The sequence below is a fragment of the Ciona intestinalis genome, chromosome 11 (assembly GCF_000224145.3).
Source record: "Ciona intestinalis chromosome 11, KH, whole genome shotgun sequence".
NCBI lineage: Eukaryota > Metazoa > Chordata > Ascidiacea > Phlebobranchia > Cionidae > Ciona > Ciona intestinalis.
The window spans coordinates 1501252-1523643 of NC_020176.2; the positions used below are offsets into that span (position 1 = coordinate 1501252).

Here is a 22392-nt window from a genome sequence, read left to right on the forward strand (position 1 = left end):
TTCTCAATCAAAATTCTTGTTTAATAAACAAGCAATCAATTGGTTAAATCACCGAAGATTATAATATCGTGGTTACAACTAATTATAAGGATGAACACTCTTTTCCGTTCCAATCAAAAAACAGGTGCGCAAAATAAGGAGTAAGATAGGGTATATATTCTCTTGCTTTTTAATTATACACTCTTATTAAAGTGGGCATTATGATTGGCAATGGCGACCCCATTTAAGTGAAACTTCGTGACGAAAAAGGCCCCAGGAAAAAATGTACAAACTATATTATTGTTATTTTAGACGATTTCACAATTTTAGGTCGGTAACGCTTTGAGAAAAAAATGTACAGCCGCTAATACATTAATTGCTTCTATGTACAAAGGTTTGATTATTGAAGCGACGTTTCGCAAAATCACAGCAGTAAATGTACAGCGAGGAGCACTACAGCACACGTGACACCGCGGCAAGGCACAAATAATTAGATCACATGGTTTATCTACAGGGAATGAACGATAGTGCTATACGGTGGCATTTTGAAACTATACCGGTACAAACAAAAGCGTGAAAGCATTTTTGGTCTCGAAGTAATAGACTGAACGATTAACACGGGTGGCATGTGCGGTAATACTGTGCAATCAATCACACGCCCGTGTATAGAGAATGGTAACAAATAATATCGTACACTGGGTTTAGGACTGTGGTTTTGGGGCAGTTTCGGCGTCGCCTTCACCCAGTTCGGGCTCGTCGGCCTCGATTTGTTGAAGTCGATATCTGGATGAATGGCCGCCGCTCCTGTAGTCCGTACCCCCGCGTCTGGAAGGGAAAACCAGGTCAAAAAAGAATCGTTAATAGTCAGTGTTTTCGACAACAAAAAGCCGAAATGACCGTGCTGATGCCACAAGTTGGGAAAAACTTGAAATTAAAACATGAACGGGTGATTTGTAAAATAAAAGCAACCTATTTCTCGTAAATCAACGGGAAATCGGTTTGTTTAGACAAGCTATTTACGCCTACCACCTTTATTAATATAAAGCATGCATAGGGATCCAGCATTTAAAATTGCTTTTCTACATAATGCTGGCCCGCTATACATTGTGCAGCAGCGGTTAGTGCAAATACATGCTTTGTCATAAATAGTTACAAACGGAAGCAAAATCATCGCAACGTGTCAACAGAAACGTGCGTCTGCGTAATTTACTGGATAAAAAGCCCACAATGGTGGCTACATCGAGCCTTGAACCCATATCCTCCGATGTAGAAGCAACGCTACAACCACTGTCACGACTCCTTGAACCACAAGTCTTCTGTCCTCGAGCCGCGTTGAACCCAAAACTCCACGATTTTTGAAACATCGAGATATTAATTCAGCAGTTAGTCAGACACCAAATCACCAGGAAAATAAAAATGTTACGATCGATTGACGGCATGCGCGCTGTCGAGTGACGTTGTTACATGATCTCGCATGCAACAAAAGCTTTCCATCTTTACCTCAAGTTACTCCTCCTCGTCTTGATCAGAGGCGGCATCATATGATTTGCCTTTCCCTGCCTTACCCTTGTAACCGCCACCAAAGCCACCCCTGGGTGGGAATAATACGTCACATATACCGTGATGACGTCACGTACACCGTGATGACGTCACAGACTTGTTAAATGAAGCGAAACCAGCGACACTTGGCACTACCGTGTGCATGCCCAAGCCAGTTCATACAAAACATACAACTGAACAGCATCGTATATAAGACACGTGGCTACTGGTATAAGTGGCAGATACTAGCACGCATTCGTTACCACCATGCACTTACGGTCGGTTAGAAATCTATTACAATGAACCTATATGTGCAATATATGTATACCTGAGTTTGTTACGTAGCTGGCTGACTTCTCGGTGCAGCGTCTCGTTTTGTTCAGTAGTGTCGTCAAGATCTCGTTGGATTTTACGTTTAGCAGCGTTGGCGCGTGACACTTCTTCTTCTGCGTCGTCCAGTTGACGTTTGAGTGCTTTCACACGAGAGCTTACCTTGTCAACCTAGTTAAAAAAAAATTAGTTTAAAAAAAATTGTCAATTTTAGTTTTAACAATTTTATATTGCCCAACTCTGACCTATATCCCTGTTGTGGCTCACCGCAGGAACTTTCCAATTAGGATATACCAAATCTTAATATTAATGTGAAAAATCTTCCAGCTTTTTAAAAAATAATCTCCCAACCTGTTCCTTGTATTGGTCGGCATGGTTGCGTTCATCATCCACGAGAAGAAGAGTTTCTTTCAACTTCTTCTCCGATCTTCGGAGCAGTTTGTTGGCAGCAGATCGCTCCCTGGATGGAAAAAAAACATAAAAAATAATTTCTCACAATTTTTTTTAGAAAATTAGAAAAAAGAATTTCTTACTTGGTAAAATATAAACAAAGAAATAATCGAATTCAAAGGCCACAACAAAAAATCATACAGTCGGCAAGATAGGATACACAAATTTAAAGCATAAAACTCCTTAACCCTAACCAAAACCTTTTACCTTATGCATTAACCCACGACTAATGGCTTATTTTGTTAGTTTGTAATTGTCGAAAAAGCTGGGGTAATAGAGTTAAAATAAAAGTTATATTCTAAATATTTTGTTCCAGAAATACAGTACAATTTTCTACCAGATGAGTCACTATGAGATTATTTACATTATATCTATTGGCAGAAGTAACATGATATCAAATACATACTTAGCCTCGGCTTCCAGTTGTTCTTCAGTGCTAAGTATCTTTGCTTCAAGAGCAGCAATTGCGTTCTTCTGTTTGGTACGAACTGTTTGTTCCATTTCACTCAGTTTCAACTTCAGTTCTTTGTTCTGTATTAACAGTTTTAATTATAACAGTGTTGCACAAACTTTCTTATAACAGTGTTGCACAATCTTTCTTACAATAGTGTTGCACAAACTTTCTTATAAAACTGTTGTACAACACTTCGAAAAGTGAGAATTTATAAATACAACCAAACAAGCAGAATCTTTTGGGTAAAGCTGCAACAAAGCTTCTCTAAATAAACACCATCAGGTTTTTTTAGCTGCCCTACTTCACACATGTTTGTGGTTTATTGTGTCTAAAATATTTTTAAAATGTGGACTTCTTGTAAAGTATTCTTACTTGCGTGTTAATTTTGACAGATGTATTTATAGAAACCGAAATATATTTCAGGTTACCTGTCGTTCCAAGTGAGATTTAGCGCTCTCTTGTTTCTGCAGAGAAGATCTCTCGCTTGAAAGTTCATTTTGAAGCTGCTCGTTTTGAGACTACAACAAAAAAATAAATAAATAAAAAGGTTAAAAAAATCCCGAAACCACACAAAGCAGTTGTACTGTAATTTTTTAAAAAATATTGGATATTCTCGATTTGCATGCGTTATATTACAATGGAAGCTTTAAGCTGACATATTTAAGGTTTACAAAAACTTTTACGACCTGCTTACTTTTAATCTGAATGTTATTGTTCAATATTTTCATTATAAAAAAATACTCTTGAAGAAAAATGTATTTTAACACAACACCAAACATAAATTACTTGTAATTTTCTGTTCTTTTCATCCAGAATCTCCACAGTGGAAGCAAGATCTTCATTCTCTTCTTCCATATCAGCAATACGAGCTTCAATACGTCGCTTGTCGTCTTGTTGTGCGTTCCTGGTGACGAAAATATTGAATTAATATAAATGAGACAATGATTATGAAGACTTTGCGTATGTTTGTTTATTTAAATAAAATTTTGTAAAAATTACAGCAACAATAAAAAGTAAGAGAAGCATATATTATAGAATAAATATAAAATGGACAACTACAAAAGCATTCATGTACATTTTCCTAACATTTAGGAAGTTTGAATTAAACAGTAATGGTTCTAAGTAGCCTTATTAACCAAAAAATACTTTGCACAACAAGTTTGGAGAGCTTTAGAAACCCCTATGTTTCTGACACTTACACCAGTTATATAAAATCGAATTTTCAAACTTACTTATCCTTGAGTCCTCCTGCAATCTCCTCTTGTAGTTCATCTCGTTCGGCTTCCACAGTTCTTCTGTGTCTCTCGGATGCAGAAAGATCCTCCTGAGCTTGCATCAGATCAGCTTCAAGATTCTTGGCCTTCTTGTCGCTTTCCCGTGATGTGATGAGCAGATCATCACGTGATTGGCGAACTTCATCCAAATCACGCTGATATTCTTTAAGTTGGGCCTGAAATATGAATTTACAAATATTTAGAGTTGAGAACAAGATACTTATGGTCTAAACTAGACAGTTAAAAGCAGTGCTTCCCAAACTGGGGTATTGTGGTTTGTGTAACGAATTTTAGGGGTCTCTGAGATTATGCATATTTTAGTACTACATATAGGATACTTTTAACCTAGGAGAGTCACGGAAAATTTAAGGAGAATAAAAATGGTAACGAGCAAACAATTTCAAAAGCAACGGTTTAGAGTATTATATTGTTATTTATGATGCTTTACACATTAGGGAGATAAGTTACCTACTTTTCAACTCTTGTAGATAAAATAACAGCTATAAAACTACCACAATATATTTAAAACACTTAATATTAAACACTTAAAACTGTTTTGTCAAAACATAAACATAGCTCAAGCCCTACATTCTATGTGGGTAAGGTCCCGCAGCGTGGCACGCCATGGGTCATGGGATTTAGACCAGGATTGCTAATTACCCAAACACCCGCGTGATAAGACCCACACAAAGCAATTCTTCAGAGTGACCCCCTAACAAATTACCTGAGCTTTCTTGAGTTGTTTAACAGCATCTTCCTTCCCCTTGGAAGCCGCATCAATGTGAGATTCCAAATCGGAGAAATCCATTTCCATCTTCTTCTTTGCAGCGATGGCGTTCGACTTTTGTTTCCTTTCTTCTTCCAGCTCAGCTTCAAGCTCGCGGAGCTATTGAGACAAAAATGGCTTAAAGGAAATTTTATCCATGCAACTTTGGAAACACTTTTAGCACTAATTTATTAAAAACAGATTCAAAGTTAAAAAATGGACTACTGCATTAAACTGCTTGTGACTTGAGTGTTGTATTATACAGTATTACAGTACATGTATGTTTGCTATAATGCTAGAACTCCACAAGTCAGACAACGTTCACGCATCAAATGGATTAAAAACATATTAAAACAACTAACGGAAAAATGCATTTATTATCATTAATTTAACCTGGGTGGTTTTGGTAAGATAACTTAGGTGTTATATTACCCCAATTTGCACTGTGAGATCATTTGTGCTTATATTTTATGCTAAATTTATACAAAATAGTTCTGCCACAAGACAGCCAAAGGTAGCAGTATCGAGACTTGAATCAGGTATCCTTCGGTTACAAAACATAATCTTTTACTACTGTGCCAACAAATTCTTAATCAATTTTTATCTTTTAAATTCAACAAAATAACTTCGTACCTGCTTAAGAATGCTTCTGCGTTTCTCTTCAGCTTGTTCCTCGCGTGCATTCAAGTCACGCTCAAAGTTGGTCTTGGCTGCTTGTAAGTTAACTTCCAACCTAAGCTTGGCATCTTCAGTGACTTGCAACTCATCTTCAAGCTCCTCGAGCTGTGTCTTCATCTCCTCCATCTGGCTTTCAAGGAGACGCTTGCTTCGCTCAAGCTCGTGAGCGCTCTTGCCTGTATTGTGGTAAATTAGAAATATATTTGGATTATTACAGTGGTTTTACTTTATTTTAAGATGTAAGGTAACGGTCCTAAAATGACATTTCATGGGACCTCAAATTTAGGCCAGAGTTGGCCTAACACCCATGGTGCTACCATATATACCTTACTAAATGACATATAACTAAGTTAGAACAAGCTTTGGGAACCAAAAAAAACTTTTTATAGTTATAAGTATGTAATAATTTAGTAATCATCAATCAATAAACAAACCACGCACCAGTTGCATCTTTGGAACTGACGAGCTCATCAAGTTCAGCTTGTTGGGATCTTCTGACGCGTTCCAACTCATCAATCTAATATTAATAAGAATTAGTGATTTCTCCCCCGAGGAACGCAAGGATATAAAATTGTAAGTTATAATTTAATTTTTTGTTAATATTTGTTAATATTTATATTATACAAATAAAGATTTTTTTGTGTCATTATGCTTCTTACAAGTGCGCCTTTGAAAATTGTTGGTAGTTGTAGGAAAAAAGAAAAAAAAAAAACATAAATCAAAACACAACATTGAAAATATACAAAAACTTACAAAAAAACACGAAAATATGAAAAGCAACCAACCTTGTCTTTCAATTCATCACATTCGTGACTAAGCGAGATTGCCTTTGTGTCTTTCTCTCTCGCTTCTCGCTCTGCTTGATCTCTCTCTTCTGCGTTCTTGGCAGAAATCATTCGTTCGTCAGCAAGAGCTTTGTCGAATTGACGTTGTTTCTTCTCAAGCGAGGAAATCACTGATCTGTTGTGATCCACTTCAACAGATAGATCGTCATAATCACCTTGGAGTCGCTTGTTGGTTTTTTCCAACTGTAAAAAAACGTTGTTTTAATTTTTAGAAGCTATAAACAATTTTAGGCCATGAAAAAGCATATTAAGGAACGAAACTATTTATAAAGTGTGCATGGTAATTAGTGGAAGTTTTCTGGCTCACTGTTACTGAAACCATACAGTAAAAAATAAGATTTTACAAAGTAAAACTCCATATGGACTATACATGTTATTTGGTGAAAGTTTTGTGGAATATAGTTTAAGAAACACTGCAGTATATTCTTTACAACAATGCTTCCTGAACATACTTACACCTAAACGGAAAATTCTGTTTCATTCGTTTTTGTATTATACAAATCACATATTTTTGTATTATCGTCATGAAAGGGCCAGATTGACCAGCAGTATTCAGTTTATAAACCTGTTTTATGACAAAAAAAAACAGTTTTTATTTTGGATAAAATTTCTACCTTATCAGCTTGTGCCGACTTTTCTTCAAGTTGTTGGGTTTTGTCTTCAAGTTCCCTTTGATATCTTTTCTTTGACTCTTCAAGTTGATCAATAGCTTCCGCATCTCCTTCCATTTTCTTCTTCAAGTCTTGCAACTAAAAAAAACAAACATTTTGTTAAAAAAACAAATATAAATATATAATTTTTTTAAAAATATATATAATATAAGCATAAATTTTTGAAGAAACTTTTGTTTAAAACTGCACAAAAGGTTTATCTATAGATAAATAAACACCTGTTTTAGAACACATATTTGCATTTCATATCCTTAAGGGTCAAATGTAGACCAAACTATAGGAGTTTTGATTCATTATTTCACCCATTATCTTGTTGATCTGCATGTTACATACTTCATCCATTAAATTTACATTTTTTACACCAGGCTTTTAAAAAACATTTTCTACACCAGCACTGTAGTATTGTTATCAATACTTAAACTTCAGATTTCTTTTTCCACAACATGCACACAAACTCACAGCAATATTAGCAGTTGAAAGTTGCTTCTCAACAGCCTTCCTCGACTCTTCTTCCTCTTCTAATTGTTCCTCCAATGATGTACGTTCATCTTCAAGACTCCTAATCTTGTGAGCGTACTTCAACTTGGCTTGTGTTTCCTCCTGGCCTTGTGACTGTGAATAAGAAAGATGTTAAATGATAATTTTATATGAGTGAAGTCCCATGCCAACGGACCTGAAATGAAGAAAATGTTGAGATTCCTCAACATTTTAACAATAAAAAATACACAAGTTAAACTGATAATTGTTAAGTTCTGTCTGCTAGGTAATTTTAATATAATGGCTGTCTTGTCGACATTGTTAACTCCACATTTAATAAAATATATTCAAATTTTACTGTCTTATAATTAAAATTTATAACCGGGGCATTTTTGATTGCATTGCCGACCACATGTTCTACACTGTAACCTATACATGTAAATAGTCATCTATATTTAAACAACATCAAACCTGAGCATCTTGAAGTTGAGAATCAAGTTGTGAAGCTTCCTTCTGTGATCTTGAAAGTTGGGTTTCAACTTGTTCAAGGTTGTGAGACAAACTCTCAATTTCAAGCTGGGTAAAAAAAATATTTAATAAATCAACACTGTAGCACATTTTGTAACACATTGGACAACACATTATTAAACAAACTAAATAAAAAATTTAATGAAGATTTTCCGTAATAATATATAGGTGCTTTACACAACACATTCCAAAAACTTACACAAATTATTTTTAATTAGAAAAATCCCAGACCCGATTTAGCAGCAGAATAATCTGCTACTCGCACAGTAACAATAACCAACCAACCAACGCCTGGACTTACCTGGCCCTTACTAAGCTTATCTTGCAGATCATTTCTCTGTCGTTCAGTGTCTTGCAACTTGGCGCTAAGCTCCTGCAGTTGTTGGTCTTGCTTGCGACGTTTTGTTTCCGAGTCAGTTTTAGCTCCTGACACCAAACGAAGTTCTTCCTGCAACTCCTGGTTCTCAGATTCCAATGAATGCTTGGATTTCTCCAAAGCAGATTTGTTCTGAAAACAAATGTAAGAAAATTAGTTCGATTTTCTATAATGTGTGGGTGAGGTCCTGTAACGTGGTATGCCATACAACCTTAGGTTAACGCCAGAATTGGCTTTGTGAGAAAACCAGCAGTCCCTGTGATGGCTACTACAAAACTAGTCGAGCACATTTCAAGAAGGAAAACTCCTTATACAAATATTTATGAAAATGTTATATTTGGTTTAAAATGTTTTAATTTATGTTTATTAGACCGAAAATTAAACATCATCATTTCATTTGAAGCTCAGCATCGAGCTTTGAACCTTGTATCCTGTAGTTTCAATTAAAGCTTCTTGACCACTTTGCCACAACAACAACAACAACAGCGTTTGCTCTCAAAAAAAAATTAAAAATTAATTACAACTTACTCTCTTTAGTACGTCCAATTCATCTTGGAAAGTTTCAACTTGGCTGTTATGTTTCTGTCTCATCTGTTGTAGTTGTGTATCAAAGGAAGTTGTTTCACTTTCCAACGTTCGCTTTAGGTTTTCAAGTTCTCTCTCTCGTTGAGATCTAAATGTTCAAATTATTGTTTTAAATATCTAATTTTTTAATTTTGGATTTGAATAAAAAATGCAAGTTATCATACACATGACATTAGTATAAGGATTTCTAAATAAAAGAAAATATTAACCAATTTCAACTTATATAAAACACAGCTTCTATGAATATGAATAATATAGAGTTAACAAATTTAAAAAATACAACCCCCCCCCCCAAAAAAAAACTAACTCTTCCACGCTAAAAAAAAACTATTTAAACTATTTTTTTAATTTTTAAAACAGATTTCTTACTTGAGTTCTTGTTGCGCATTGGTGGTGTCAAGAGAATCTTCCAATTCGGTCTTAAGAGCTTCCAACTCTTCACTGAGGTCACGTTTCTGCTTCTCAGCTTTGTTCCTCTGGGATCGCTCCTGCTCCAAATCCTCCAAGACCTCAGCGTTTTGGTTTTGTAGTTCACGATGATTCTTAGCGAGCTGGCTTCGTGCAGTTTGTTCCTGGTCAAATCTAGAAAAAAGGACATTAATTTAAATAAAGTTTTTTTTAAATAAAAAAACTCTTTTTAAAGAGACAATACTCTTTTTCACATGGCTAGATTTAATTTTAAATACCTAAATAAAAATCTAGGATTTTTAAGAAAAAAATTAAAAGTAAAACCTTTTTAATTAACTTGTTTAATTTGTTGTCTTATCAGAACCCCTAATACCATTCTAGCAAGCAGGACTAAATCTACTTGAACACATAGAGTGATATACCAGCTCTGCCTACATCGTACATCCTAGGTACCCTGGCATGTCACTCCATATAACCACAGAATAAAGTGGTGCTCATTAACCCTCTTTGTATGAGTTAATTGAGTATAAAAGCACATTTAATTTGTGGTAGGGCATATATGTTGAATTGATCTAATAACATAAACCATATAGAATATACATAAACTGTGTATTACAAATTACTTTGTGTAACTTTGTGGTGATTGTTTCTCTGTACGGCTGACATATTTTTAGACAACTTATTAGGTACCAATAGGTTAAAGCAATTTCCATTACGTCTTGCTCAGTACACAAATGCCTATCAGTATTAGTATTCGAATACCAGTGTTGAGCATTAAACCAGGTATATTTCATTCATGATGCAAGTGAATAACCACTAAGCCAGAAAACACAAACAGTCTTTTATGGGGGATTTTTAGAGTTTGTAAAAAGATGACTTTATTTTTAAAGAAACTATCTAAATAAGATGACTTACTTATCCTGAAGAGCAGCAAGCTCATCATCTTTTCTTTGATTCTGAACTCTCAGCTCTTCCAGTTGCAACTGAAGATCAGCAATTTGCTCCCGGAGTTCAGCAATCTCCGCTTCCAATTGCCTCTTGATTTTTTCGAGCTCTTGACGAAGTTTTTCTTCTTTTTTAAGTCGCTCTTGCAAATCAGAAATTACGGATTCGTTCTGAAAAAAAAAATTATCAGCAAAAAATCGAATTAAAATATTTGGGTAATATTGTTAGAAACAAATATGGTATTTATGGTAGTAGTTTAATTATAAGCATTAACCTCAATATTTATTGAAACGGTATCGTTACCACACCTTGTGTTTTAGCTTGGAAAGCATCTTTGCTTTTTCTTCCTCATCACCGAGCGTTCCTTCCAATTCATTGACCCGTTCTTCCAATGCTTTGCGTTCGCGTTGCAACTGTAACCAGAAATACAAATTTTTATTTTTGATTCCTTATTAATTTAAAAAATATATATATTCTAATATTATACCAAAAGTCTTATAAGGTTAAAGTTGGCAAAAATGTTCTCCTATTAAAAAATAGACAAAACTTGAATGTTTCATGTATCTTCAAAAAGGTCTAAGAACCATAAATCTAATGCAAGAACCAGCATACAGAACATATACAAAGTAACCGGTAATATTTCACCTTAGATTGCGCATCTTCCAAGAGATTTAAATCTTCATCCATCTTCTTACACTTGGCATCCAAGGTAACTTTTTCCAGTTGAAGTTTTTGACGAGCGGCTTCTTCCTCATCCAGTTGCTCCTCAAGGTCCTAAAGATCAAAATAAAGAAAGTATTTTTTCATAACTTTACTTTATAATGTGATAAAAATACCAGGTGCAAAACTTTAAATGTCGTAATAATCATGAGTCATGACTATTTTCTAATTTTGAAATTTACCAAAAAATGCTAAAAAATCTACCTTGATGTTGGTTTGCATCTTCTTCTTCTCTTGCATCATCCCTTGGTTGCGATCTTCCTCCTCATCAAGTCTCGCCTCCATGTCCTGGAGGATTTCTTCCAACTCCGTCTTTCGTGCAGCGAGTCGGGCTCTCATCTCCTCGGACTCGTTCCATACCTCCTGCTCGGTTTGCAACTGCTCGGCAAGCATGTTTTTCTCCTCACAAACCTGGGGTCGAAAAACATCACAAGTTAATTAAATAAAAATTCTAAAAATAATCACACTAAGTCACATTTAACTGTAATAAATTGTAAATCTGACCCTGATTGGGTGCTCATGGAGTTGAATGTTTCTCGTGTAAAGAAATACAGTAAAGATCTGGTGCTACGAGAACTAAAAAAACTGACAAAAACCAGCCAATTGCTTATTAAAGAATCTTTGAACAAGGGACTGACAATGCCATTTAGGCGAAAAACATTTTTTATTATAGAATTGGTTGCATTTTAATTTTGTTTGTTATGTTTTGTAGCACTAGATCCTTAAAGTCATATGTTAAATGTTATAATACACATGAAGCTACATACGTATTAATTCATAAGCAGGCACGAGGTGTTAGCAAAAGAACACCCGTGTTATAACAACTGTTCATATAGTAAACTCATGGTTAATGATGTCATAATTCATGATTCTCACTTCCTATAACTAACCAAGTAAACAATTTGGTTGCTACAATCTTTCTATATCATAAGCTGGTCTGTAAAGGCTTTATTCTAGCATTTTCCCCTTTTAAAAACTTTTTTGCTACACATTTGTGTATCACTATGTTATTAACAAAAAAATGATATTTTCTAACACATTTAAACTTTTTGCTAAACTTAACTTATTAATTACCAAAACAAAAATTCCAAACCTGAGCAAACTTCTTCTCAATGTCATGCAAAGAAGACTCTAGTTCGTCCTTCTTTTCTTGCACAAGTTTCAATTCTCTCTCTTTTGCATTGAGATCTTCTTCCTGCCTTGTAACTTGCAACAGTGGTTTAACTTTAGTGAACAATCTCCACCACGGCCAGTTCCTCAGCTTAAGATAAGCAAGACCATTCCTTTGGATGATTCGAATAGCACGAAGCTGATCCTTGCGTTTGGAAAAGTTTCTAAAAAATTTAGTAACAAAATTTAGGAAAAATCTTTAATTATAATGACTTTACTTTTGATTATTTTATAGGAATGTATGCAAAAAAATTAAAAATAGCAACAAAAATTACAAAATCAAGTCCAACAAATTGTATTCTCACAACATATATTTTCGCCTACAAAGTCACAATTTGTTAAAAATATTTTTCAATCTTCGCTGTCCTAATAGAAATGACAAATAAAATTTAATATTAATATTATATACCTCCGTGCCAAGTATCCTCTGCAAGCAGCTTGGAACTGAATGATGATGTCAGTAAGTTTCAAATCTCTCTCTTCCTCAAGATGAGCGAGTACTCCTCCACGGAAGAAGATCTTGCTCTGACCAATCCGGAAGAGATTCTCATCGAGATCAAGAGCGGTGAGCATCTTTATCGCTGCCTTCTTTCCATCCATGATATCTTTAGGAAGGCAGTTTGGAGTCAGGATCTCGTAACGTTGACGGAACTCTTGGAAGGGGACGCGGTTGGGGAAACCCTGGAATACAAGCCAATGTTAAAGTTTAATGAAAATATGATATATTTTTACACTGATTATGTTTTATAACTTATGTTTAATATGTTTTATACCCAAATTTGCTGTAATTACCGAAAATTAGGAACCTAATTAAATATATGCAAAAATAATATTGTTTTGTGTATTTGGGCAAAAAAAAGTTTTTATTGTACCTCTTTTTAAAAAGTTTATGTAAAAATGTTAAAAAATATTTATCAGCTTTACTATGGTATCATTTTCCAAATTATAAAAAAGTTTTCTGTTTTGGAATTTTCATGCAATTTTCATATTTCTTTTCACCTGTCTGCAGATACGGATTCCTTCCAACACACCATTACATCTAAGTTGTTCCAATACAAGGTGAGCCATGATCTTGCCAGGTCTCTTCTCATAGTTGGGGATGATGCAACTGAAAAGTTGTTTATATTATCTAAGTCATATAATAAAATCTGAAATTACAGCTGAACTATTTTTAGATCTATAGCATTTTTTATTTTTATTGTTTTAAAGTGAGAAATGGTTATTTCTTATACAGTTTTTTAATAAATGTAAAATAATAAAAAAATCAATTAATTTATATATTAGAGTAGTGTTTCTTAACCCTAGGGCTCACGAGTCAAGAAACCATATGTTGTCTATTTGAACTAGCATTTACTAGAGTATTTTTATAAAAAAATAAATTTAACATATAAAAAAATAATTTTATAAAAACAATTTACCGAAATAAAAAAAGTTTATAAATAGAAATTGATCTGCAGAAAGGAGTGATTTTTATAAATGCAATGTACTGGTCAAAATGTAAATTGTTTAAAAAAATTCATTGGTTGAAATGTAATTTTAATTAAAATAAATTTACCGGACAAAGTTGGGGTTGGTGTTGCGAAGTGTCGACATCAACTTTTGTAGTTGATCCTTGTAGAGCGCGCCAACAGTTCGGAACATTCCTCTCTTGGTTTTGTAAGCTCCACTTGAGAATTTATTCTCCGATCCCGAAGATTGCAATTGTTCCAAACCAACCACCTTCGACACTACGTACAAGGATATTGGTCAGTTTTTGAATATTGGGGATTTTATTCCTTACTTTTTAAAGATTTATGAAATTTGTTATTTTAGACTTTAAAATTTAGGATTTTGTTTATACATTTTTGACATAAAATCTGTTACAATGTATTGCCTACCTTTTTAATAATACAATAGATAAATACATTTGCAGACCAATATTAACTTAATGGCACACATTAAAGTGTGTATACTTATACCACTAACATACAAAACTATTAACCCACTAGTTATCATAGACATATGATCAGCAAACCTAAACATAATGTACCCCTGAATATAATTCGTTGTCCATTTATGTGCCTGCATTAGGGCAGTAAACCACAAACTTGTGCACACTAAATATGTGCTGTTTATGTAAAAATATATATTAATACCAAACCACACTTACTGTCTTTCCACATTTGACTGACGAAAGATTCAGTTGAGTTGTGCAGCAAGTCAATGATATTATCATTAAGTGGGTCCATGTTCTTCATCAGCCATTTCTTTGCCACGTAATCAACCTGTTTAAAACAAATATGTTTATAACTTAACCAGTAGTTAAAACTATGGTACAAGGTCCTATGTTTAAGCACAAAATGTCATGTTCCACCAAAACAATACATGTTGTGGCCATTTGTTTAACTTTTTTATTGCAGGTGGTGGGGCAATGACAGTCGTTGTACCAGAGGTGTTCATTTTCAAACCCTTCAAGCCCGCTTCCAAGTTACCAAGTATGTAACTTTGTGGGTGATAAGTTTTGGGGGGAATTCATTTTATGCGCAAATTCTCGTAACTATTGCTACTTTTACTAATATTACTTTTGGGGGCCCTTTGTAAACAGAGTTGACAAAATAACAATCTTATAGATTTAAATGTTTATGGAACAAATAAATAAAGACGGATTTAAAATTTTAAAATCTAATAAAAAAAATCTGTTTTCACTGTCACCCTTGAATTTAAAAAAATGTGGCGCCTATACCACACACTCATTGTGTAAAATACCAAGATTAAACCGAACAAAATTATACATTACCTTGCCAGCATAATGCACGATGGAAAAGTCACAGTTGCTTCTCAGTTTTGTAGCTTTTTGGAACTTAGGTTTGTCACCAAGCTGCTTCACCATTTTTTCCACAAATGTTTTGTCGGTAGCTTTGGGGAACCAACATTCTTCATCAAGTAAAGCTAAGATACCAGGTGGGTTGGACTAAAAAGTAATGAATGATTTTAAAGATTGTACCTTGCTTTATCCTCACATGCACAGGAGATTCAATCTGTATCACCATCTACATACTTTAATATTTTGTGCTTTTACAAATTTTTTTTGGAGGGGAAAACAAATTTGTTGTGGGCGACCCTATTCAATCTATGTAAATTCACCATAGAGTTTAAGTAGCACTGAGTCTAAGCGAATTTTCTCATACTTTTTTGGTGCAGGACCAATTTTATTATAAAATGTAATAAATATACATTTTGCCTAAAATAGATAAGGTAACAGACAATTTACTGCAGCCAGTTTCACACAAAACACTTACCGGACTTTCAATGAGTTCAATACATGGTTGCAAGTCAAGACCAAAGTCAATAAATTTCCAATCAATTCCTTCACGCCTGTATTCCTCCTGTTAATAAATCTTTTAGTTGACATGCTTTAAAATAACAAGCAAAGAAAATTAATTTCACACCACACCACTCGTGCTAAAAGACTCGGAAATTTCGATGGTGGATTTTTGGAATGTCATGCATTAAAAGTGAAATGAAAGAGTTTCAAATCTTGGGGCTGAAATTTCTATTCAGCTAATCACAGCTAAAGAACTGTAAGTTTCTGGTCAAATTCAAGCTAACCAAAATATCAACTACCATGCAAGAGAGTCAAATCGGGAAAAGAAATTTGTAGATTACCAGTTAAATTTATAAAATTTAGATACAAACGAAACATTTCTGAAAAAAGAGATATAGATTTTCCATTTAAAAGAAATTAAATTCATCTTTTTTTGCTATTTTTTTTCTCCTTAACATATTGCAGATTTGAAAAAATGAAATGAAATGAAAAAGTAAGAATTTCTGAATTTGTTAATTAAGTGATTGGTGTGGTTGTCAGTTTATCAAATTGAGGTGTCCCCAAATTGAGGATAAACACATGGCGTGTCCATGTTACGAACGTTGCAACTGAAATGCACCAAAGGTTGCAACAGATTCATGGCAAACAAACCTGCTCCAGTATAAACATAGTATGGTTGAAGAGTTGTTGTAGTTTTTCATTGGTCATGTTGATACAAAGTTGCTCAAAACTGTTGATCTGTTTTGTGTGTTGTGTTGTGGTGCAATTTTGGGTGTTTTTTTGGTGTTTCAGTTTTTGTGTTTGTTTTATTTTATTGTTGATGTAATTTTGGGTGTTTGTTTTATTGTTGTAGGTGTAATTTTGTGACAGTTTTTTCGTTGTAAATGTAATTTTGTATGGGTGTTTATTGTTTTGGGTGTAAGTTTGTGTATTTGTTTTTGTGATGTAGATGTGATTTTTCATGTTCATTTTTCATTTCGAATGAATAAAAATTGTGGCATTCGAACAAAAAGGTGCATTTCAGATTTCAGTTGTAGACAGATCCCAAGGAATACATGAAAAATAAAAGTCTGACGTTATTTTTGAACCGGGATTACCTGTTCTAATATGAACATTGTGTGGTTGAACAACTGCTGCAGCTTTTCGTTCGTGTAGTTGATACACAACTGCTCGAAGCTGTTTAGCTGAGAATATCTCATTAATGTTAACATAAGGTTCTATTTATACTAGTACAGTATACACAGGATTTAAACCAGAATTAAGCCTAACACAAGATGTTGTTTTAAGGCATTTTTTTCCACATATTTTTCCTATGGCAAAGCACACTAATTTCTAAATTTCAAACCTCAAAAATTTCGAAACCAGCAATATCCAAGATTCCAATAAAGTTTGTCCCTTGTCTCATTGTACGATCAAGTGAACGGTTAATTCTGTCCACCAACCAACGGAAGAGTCGCTCATACAAAGCTTTAGCCAAAGCTTCAACAGCAAAATCAACCTAAGAAATAAAGCATAGTTTTAAAAAAAATGTAATGGTGTACCAAAAACAAAAATATAAATTTCTTATTCAAAATAATTAGCATCATCAGTTTATACTTCAAATAGATTTTGTTCTAAAAAAGAAATATATATTATATATCTTTAATACACTATTAATATGAGCACACAACCAAAAAATTTTTGTTCGCTGGGTATATTGTTGGCGTATTCTGGTCTGATGCAATGAGAATCGTCCAACAATATTAGTGTTAGATCAGGGCTAGATTCATAGGAACATACCACAGCAGTTAATATTTTAGTTATCATAGTGACATGCCTGCTCCTTTGTTTGTGCTTTATTCACGTAATCTCTGCCCACTTTGATCTTTGGTTTAAGCAAAGCTTTGGTAAAATCAACAACATTTATTCCAAGTAAAGCACAAATCCTTTGTGCGACTGTGTTATCTGGCATGGCTGCTTGATCAGATGATCGTTCCTTCTTAAACTCCATGTTGCCAAAAGATAAAACTGCACTGACCACTTTCAGCATAGCTGGAATAGAAGATAGGGACAAAATTTTTAAAATGAATTTAACCGTTAAGTGGGGAATATGTATTAATAATAAATTTTGCAACAAACAGTGTAGTTCAATTGACGGTCCGGTAAAGTGGCATTTTTACCTAGTTTAAAAAGTTTAGTGTGTAGAAGCTTTTTAAAGTTTTTATTTTGTAAGGTCCACAGGAAAAGAGCTTTATTTGTGCATTAAAAGTTGTTTTGGTGTGCAGAAAATAATTTGGAGAATCCAAGTTGGGACCCACCTGTAACCCCAGCACCCCGCTAAAAAGCCACAACCCCACCTAAAAGCCATAACTCCTAAAAAACAAACAAACAACCTCCAGTAATATATGATGCACAGGAATCCGACATACCTTTAACATCCTGGTGGGAAATGTTCATGATTTCCATCGCCCTCAAAGTTTCTTGGAAAACTTCGGTATCAGTTTGTCCAGTGATGGACTGCATCCCGTTTGAAATAAATCGGTAACTACTGATGTCACCAAGCATAAGTTCACCTGAAAATTGTTTTTAAATTATCAAAAAATTAAATATATATATATATATTTTATATTTGTAAAATGCAAAAATTATGGGCAAAATTTAGGTTGAATAATTTTTTTTGTTTCAAAACAACTTTTATTCCTGAAGCATTTTGTTTTTGGGCCGCCAAAAAATTGTTCTTTAACCCAAGTCATATTTATGTTGACACTTTATGTATAACTTTTGCAACAAAATCTGCCCACCATACACGCACAGGGTAATGCAAGAGCATTACCAGAATTGAGTGTTTCAAAGTAATATGAAACAGCAACATTAAGAAACTTTAATTTCCGCTCAAGTTCTCAGAACTCAGCGACAAACAAAAGGTTACTTTCGCACAATAATTACTAAGAATTCAGATCAAACGACATTTAAAACAGGTGTTCATCTGCAGCAAACAAATACCGGTGTACCAAAAAGATATTTTGCCAATACCTAGAACTATCAGTCTCTTATTCAAACAGATTCTAATCTTATACAGAACAACTTATGTCTGTTACCTATTTGATATTATGATATATGTACTATATACAAAAACTGTTGTTTTTTTTGCATAATAACAACATGATATCCAATAACTCCAGTAATAATAATGACATTAACTTACGTTTCAACTGATCATTTGCACCAGTAAGTAACTGGTAGAAAATATGGAAAGTTCGTTCATTACCAGCTTGTTGATGTACGCGAGCCTTCTCAAGCAAGTCTATGATATTTAAATTAAGGAAAGAGACATTTTAATTAAGTTTACACAGCATAATATATGCAGCAATTCGTCAAATAGGGAAGCATATAAAACAAAGTCAAGTCAAAGGGAAACCAAACTTTTTATTGCTTTGTGTGGCTTCAGTATAAACTTAAGCAAGTGTTTTCTCATATATAGGAATGTTTTATGGGATAACGGGGCAACTCCTAAAGGTGCCAATGTTTTAAAAATAAACTTATAAAATTTATTTCCTATTTCAGTGATATTTGAGGTATGCCATGTTAGTTTTAGTGGGTGGAGCCAAAATAATTGAAACAAAAGGATACAGGTCTCAATATTAGCTCCAGCAATGTAACCAGATGTATCGAAATTAATCCTGATGAATTTTCCCTGCAAAACACAACATATTAGGATTTCATTACTACTTTAACATTACTCTTAAAAATAAAACTTTTTCCATTACTTTAAAATTGATTTTTCCCAATCCTGTTTTTTTCTGTTTTTTTTTTTTAGTTTTTTTTCTTTTTTTTTATATATTGTTATAAAACAATAAAACGGTCACAATTTTGTTACAGCATATTACAGACACATATTACTTACAAATCTGGAGGAATTGTCGTTTTTAACGGTCTTGGCATTTCCGAAAGCCTCAAGAATTGGGTTAGCTTGTAAAAGCTGTTGTTCCAATTCACCCTGGATATTTAAACTGGTGTCAATATTTTATATTAGCGTAATAATTTATTTCATAACAAAGGGTGCAGGACCAGTGGCACAGCCATAAATTTTCTATTAAAAAAATAGGCAGGGTCTATGACAAGCAGTAGGCCAAATAAATCCAAAATAATTGGGGTTGAAACTTGAAACACAATTAATATGACTTTGTAATATTACTGTTTAGGCAAGAAAATAATTTGGGGCTTTATTTGCGAGGAATTTTTATATCCATTGTCTATCAAACATAATCTATAAGCTGTGCCACTGTACACGAAAACAAAACTGTATATTTTAGTATCGACAGTGACCAATACACTGTATTGTAAATAAATATGCAGAACTTTCACATGCAAATATCAAATCAAACCCCAGTGGTTACCCATCTTGATTGGAGTGGTTATTTGGTAAATATTTACTAAGTCCTCAATTGCAGATAATTTTTGTTTACTGATATTAATATTATTACTCCATACCAATTTTAAACAGTTTTTTTTAGAGAATTTATTGCTTTAAAATAAGTATAGTACTGTGGGTGTGGGGTAAGATGGATATCACATAATTAGTACAATTACTCATATTTTTAATCATGTTTTTAACAATTAGCAACACTCTTTTAGAGTAATGAGAATATTGTTATATTACTCTGTAAATATTCTATCAAATCACGGGACAAGAATAAATGAGTTCATGGCCCATCTTACCCCAACCTTCTTATACTATTGTTACTTTTTAATAATTTTAGGTATTTTAATTCTGTTTAATCATAATATTAGTTCTGGTTAATCAAAACCATTTGGTTGATCTTTTGTTACCAATGGATATTTTAGCATTGGAATCAGTGGCGGGACATGCCTATAATTGCAAGTAAAAACAAACAATATTTTACGAATGAAAAAAAAATAAAGTTATTTTTTCACTTTCATATTTACTTTATGGCCCCTGGGTGTCTGCCACTGATTAAAATCCAATGCATGATCATGTTATATAATGATAAAAATATATATATACCCAAAACTTTTGTTACAAATTTAACAAATTTTGATTGCGTTACATGTTAAACGATAAGAGTGAAGAATCTAAAATGAAGTTTAATTAATTAGTAACTGATTCCATGCAAATTACAATGTGCCGCATTTTGTACTCACGTAAGCCACTGAATGTGTATGACTCTAATTACCATCAACAAACAACAAATACATAAATCATGCAAATTCAGGTCTATTATTTCAAAAATGGATTTGAACCCATAGAAGTATAGGAATAGGTATAGCGGGCAAAAGTACACACAAAAGATAGAGATTACTGATAACATTGTCATTATTGAAAATATTTAATTTAGCTGTTTCAGTTTAAACTTGTCAGTATTTCTAAGGTCAAAGGGTTTAATCAATCACACACACTTAAGTGAGTGATTAATTTAAAATGTTCCTACGGACATTAACACTATAGTGCATCAACTTGCATGATAATGGTGCTGCTTGCTTACAACAGTGGTTCTCAACCTTTTGTGCCACCACACTTTTGATTTGATATAAATGTACCAACATAACAAAATCTTCAATATTTTGTTATAATATCTAAAAATTTCAACCTAAACTATTTTTAGAGTCTGATACTGTTCCCACTGCAGCTGCACAAGCTTTAAAATCATGTCTGTTTTAAAATTGGGTTTAACATTTAGGAACATATGGCAGCACCCTGGGTGATTTGATCAATCGTTTAACCGCCTAATTCTGGCCAACACCCCAATTCCCCCAAGTGCTCACCTTTTAAAATATAACACTTTTATAAGGCCCAGGTTGAAAACCAGTGTTTGATGAAATATGTTGACAAGAACTACAAGCAAAGGTGCAGCTAACTTACACAGGTAAGCTTTATAGGTTTTAAAGGGCGGACAATTTCGTGCTTTCGGCAAAATTCATACTCAACGCTATGCATAATTTCTGTTGGTATCTCAGGCTCCTTAAGAAGAAGAAACAGGGATGAAAGGATTGTGATGAAAAGAAAGGAAAAGTTAATATAGAAAGAATAAGTGAAATAGATGTTGCATAGTATATTAGGGGGGTACGTTTTTAAAAGTTTAAGAAGGTACCCTTAAAATAACGGTTATTTTGTACAAAATTAGATTTATCAAGCATCAAAAACAATTACACAAATAAGGCATTTGCAACAAACACTACATCTGTATCAGAAAGGATGTAATAATATTAATGTATATAATAAATTAATTTGTTTGTGTACAGAACATACAGAAGCAGTTTAGCAACACAAAACAAATCAAGTACGTCAGTTAAGCTAATTAGTATGATTGATGTATTGTCCTATTTTCAGAATGTTTACTTTTGTTCTGAGTAAACTTGATAAAAAGCAAACATTGGCATCCACCCATACAAAACACAGCATAATATATAATGGCCATACTAACATACAACACTCATAAAAACGCACACATACTTAATGCAGACTCAATTTCCACTATATACCATACAAATCAATGAAAGCATGTATCCTAATGGTAATTGTACAATTCATCAGCGCCCATTTCTAAAGCCATTGACTCGGTTTCCAAAGGAAGCAGTTTGTTCAATAGGATAGTTTATACCCTTCCTATAGAGTGACAGAGGAATTGAAAAGTAAGAGAGAAGGAGAGTGGATTGACAAGGAGAGCTAGCTTATTTTTAGTAAAATTGACATGGCTTCTGAGAACCTATTCTATGTTTATTAACAAACTAGAAGATATAGGTACAATTCGATTCGTTAATCCCTCAAAAATGGGTTGCTATTACTACCAGGCGTTATAAATTTTCTAAAACGGATCCCACTTTTACCCCAGAAGATCAGTTTCTAGAATATATTGGATAACTACATACTATTACTACTACTTTCGCGAAAACAA

At 33.6% G+C, this 22392-nt stretch overlaps 1 protein-coding gene across 6 annotated transcripts in view; it reads right to left on the bottom strand.

Annotated features, from left to right (window-relative positions):
• The window catches only part of LOC100176948 (myosin-10), a 27051-nt gene continuing 4659 nt past the window's right edge, over positions 1 to 22392 (bottom strand). For 2 of the 6 annotated variants that reach the window (XM_018814000.2, XM_026836867.1), the window contains 35 exons: positions 19383 to 19475; positions 19109 to 19172; positions 18684 to 18782; positions 17908 to 18051; positions 17316 to 17530; positions 16845 to 16997; positions 16151 to 16237; positions 15474 to 15560; positions 14972 to 15145; positions 14345 to 14459; positions 13751 to 13922; positions 13195 to 13303; positions 12605 to 12876; positions 12119 to 12359; positions 11230 to 11436; positions 10951 to 11079; positions 10614 to 10718; positions 10276 to 10475; positions 9322 to 9534; positions 8896 to 9040; positions 8293 to 8499; positions 7935 to 8039; positions 7446 to 7598; positions 6930 to 7064; positions 6256 to 6498; positions 5912 to 5987; positions 5426 to 5646; positions 4751 to 4912; positions 3985 to 4202; positions 3539 to 3656; positions 3181 to 3270; positions 2705 to 2829; positions 2200 to 2308; positions 1847 to 2019; positions 1 to 804 (listed from right to left, as the gene is read on the bottom strand). In XM_018814000.2, the coding sequence (XP_018669545.1) occupies positions 681 to 804; positions 1847 to 2019; positions 2200 to 2308; positions 2705 to 2829; positions 3181 to 3270; positions 3539 to 3656; positions 3985 to 4202; positions 4751 to 4912; positions 5426 to 5646; positions 5912 to 5987; positions 6256 to 6498; positions 6930 to 7064; positions 7446 to 7598; positions 7935 to 8039; positions 8293 to 8499; positions 8896 to 9040; positions 9322 to 9534; positions 10276 to 10475; positions 10614 to 10718; positions 10951 to 11079; positions 11230 to 11436; positions 12119 to 12359; positions 12605 to 12876; positions 13195 to 13303; positions 13751 to 13922; positions 14345 to 14459; positions 14972 to 15145; positions 15474 to 15560; positions 16151 to 16237; positions 16845 to 16997; positions 17316 to 17530; positions 17908 to 18051; positions 18684 to 18782; positions 19109 to 19172; positions 19383 to 19475 (5283 nt within the window). In that variant the 3' untranslated portion in view covers positions 1 to 680. Of the gene's footprint in view, positions 805 to 1479; positions 1571 to 1846; positions 2020 to 2199; positions 2309 to 2704; positions 2830 to 3180; positions 3271 to 3538; positions 3657 to 3984; positions 4203 to 4750; positions 4913 to 5425; positions 5647 to 5911; positions 5988 to 6255; positions 6499 to 6929; positions 7065 to 7445; positions 7599 to 7934; positions 8040 to 8292; positions 8500 to 8895; positions 9041 to 9321; positions 9535 to 10275; positions 10476 to 10613; positions 10719 to 10950; positions 11080 to 11229; positions 11437 to 12118; positions 12360 to 12604; positions 12877 to 13194; positions 13304 to 13750; positions 13923 to 14344; positions 14460 to 14971; positions 15146 to 15473; positions 15561 to 16150; positions 16238 to 16596; positions 16684 to 16844; positions 16998 to 17315; positions 17531 to 17907; positions 18052 to 18683; positions 18783 to 19108; positions 19173 to 19382; positions 19476 to 20641; positions 20666 to 22392 lie in introns of all 6 variants that reach the window. The other 4 variants (XM_026836868.1, XM_018813997.2, XM_018813996.2 and 1 more) reach the window with 4 other exon arrangements.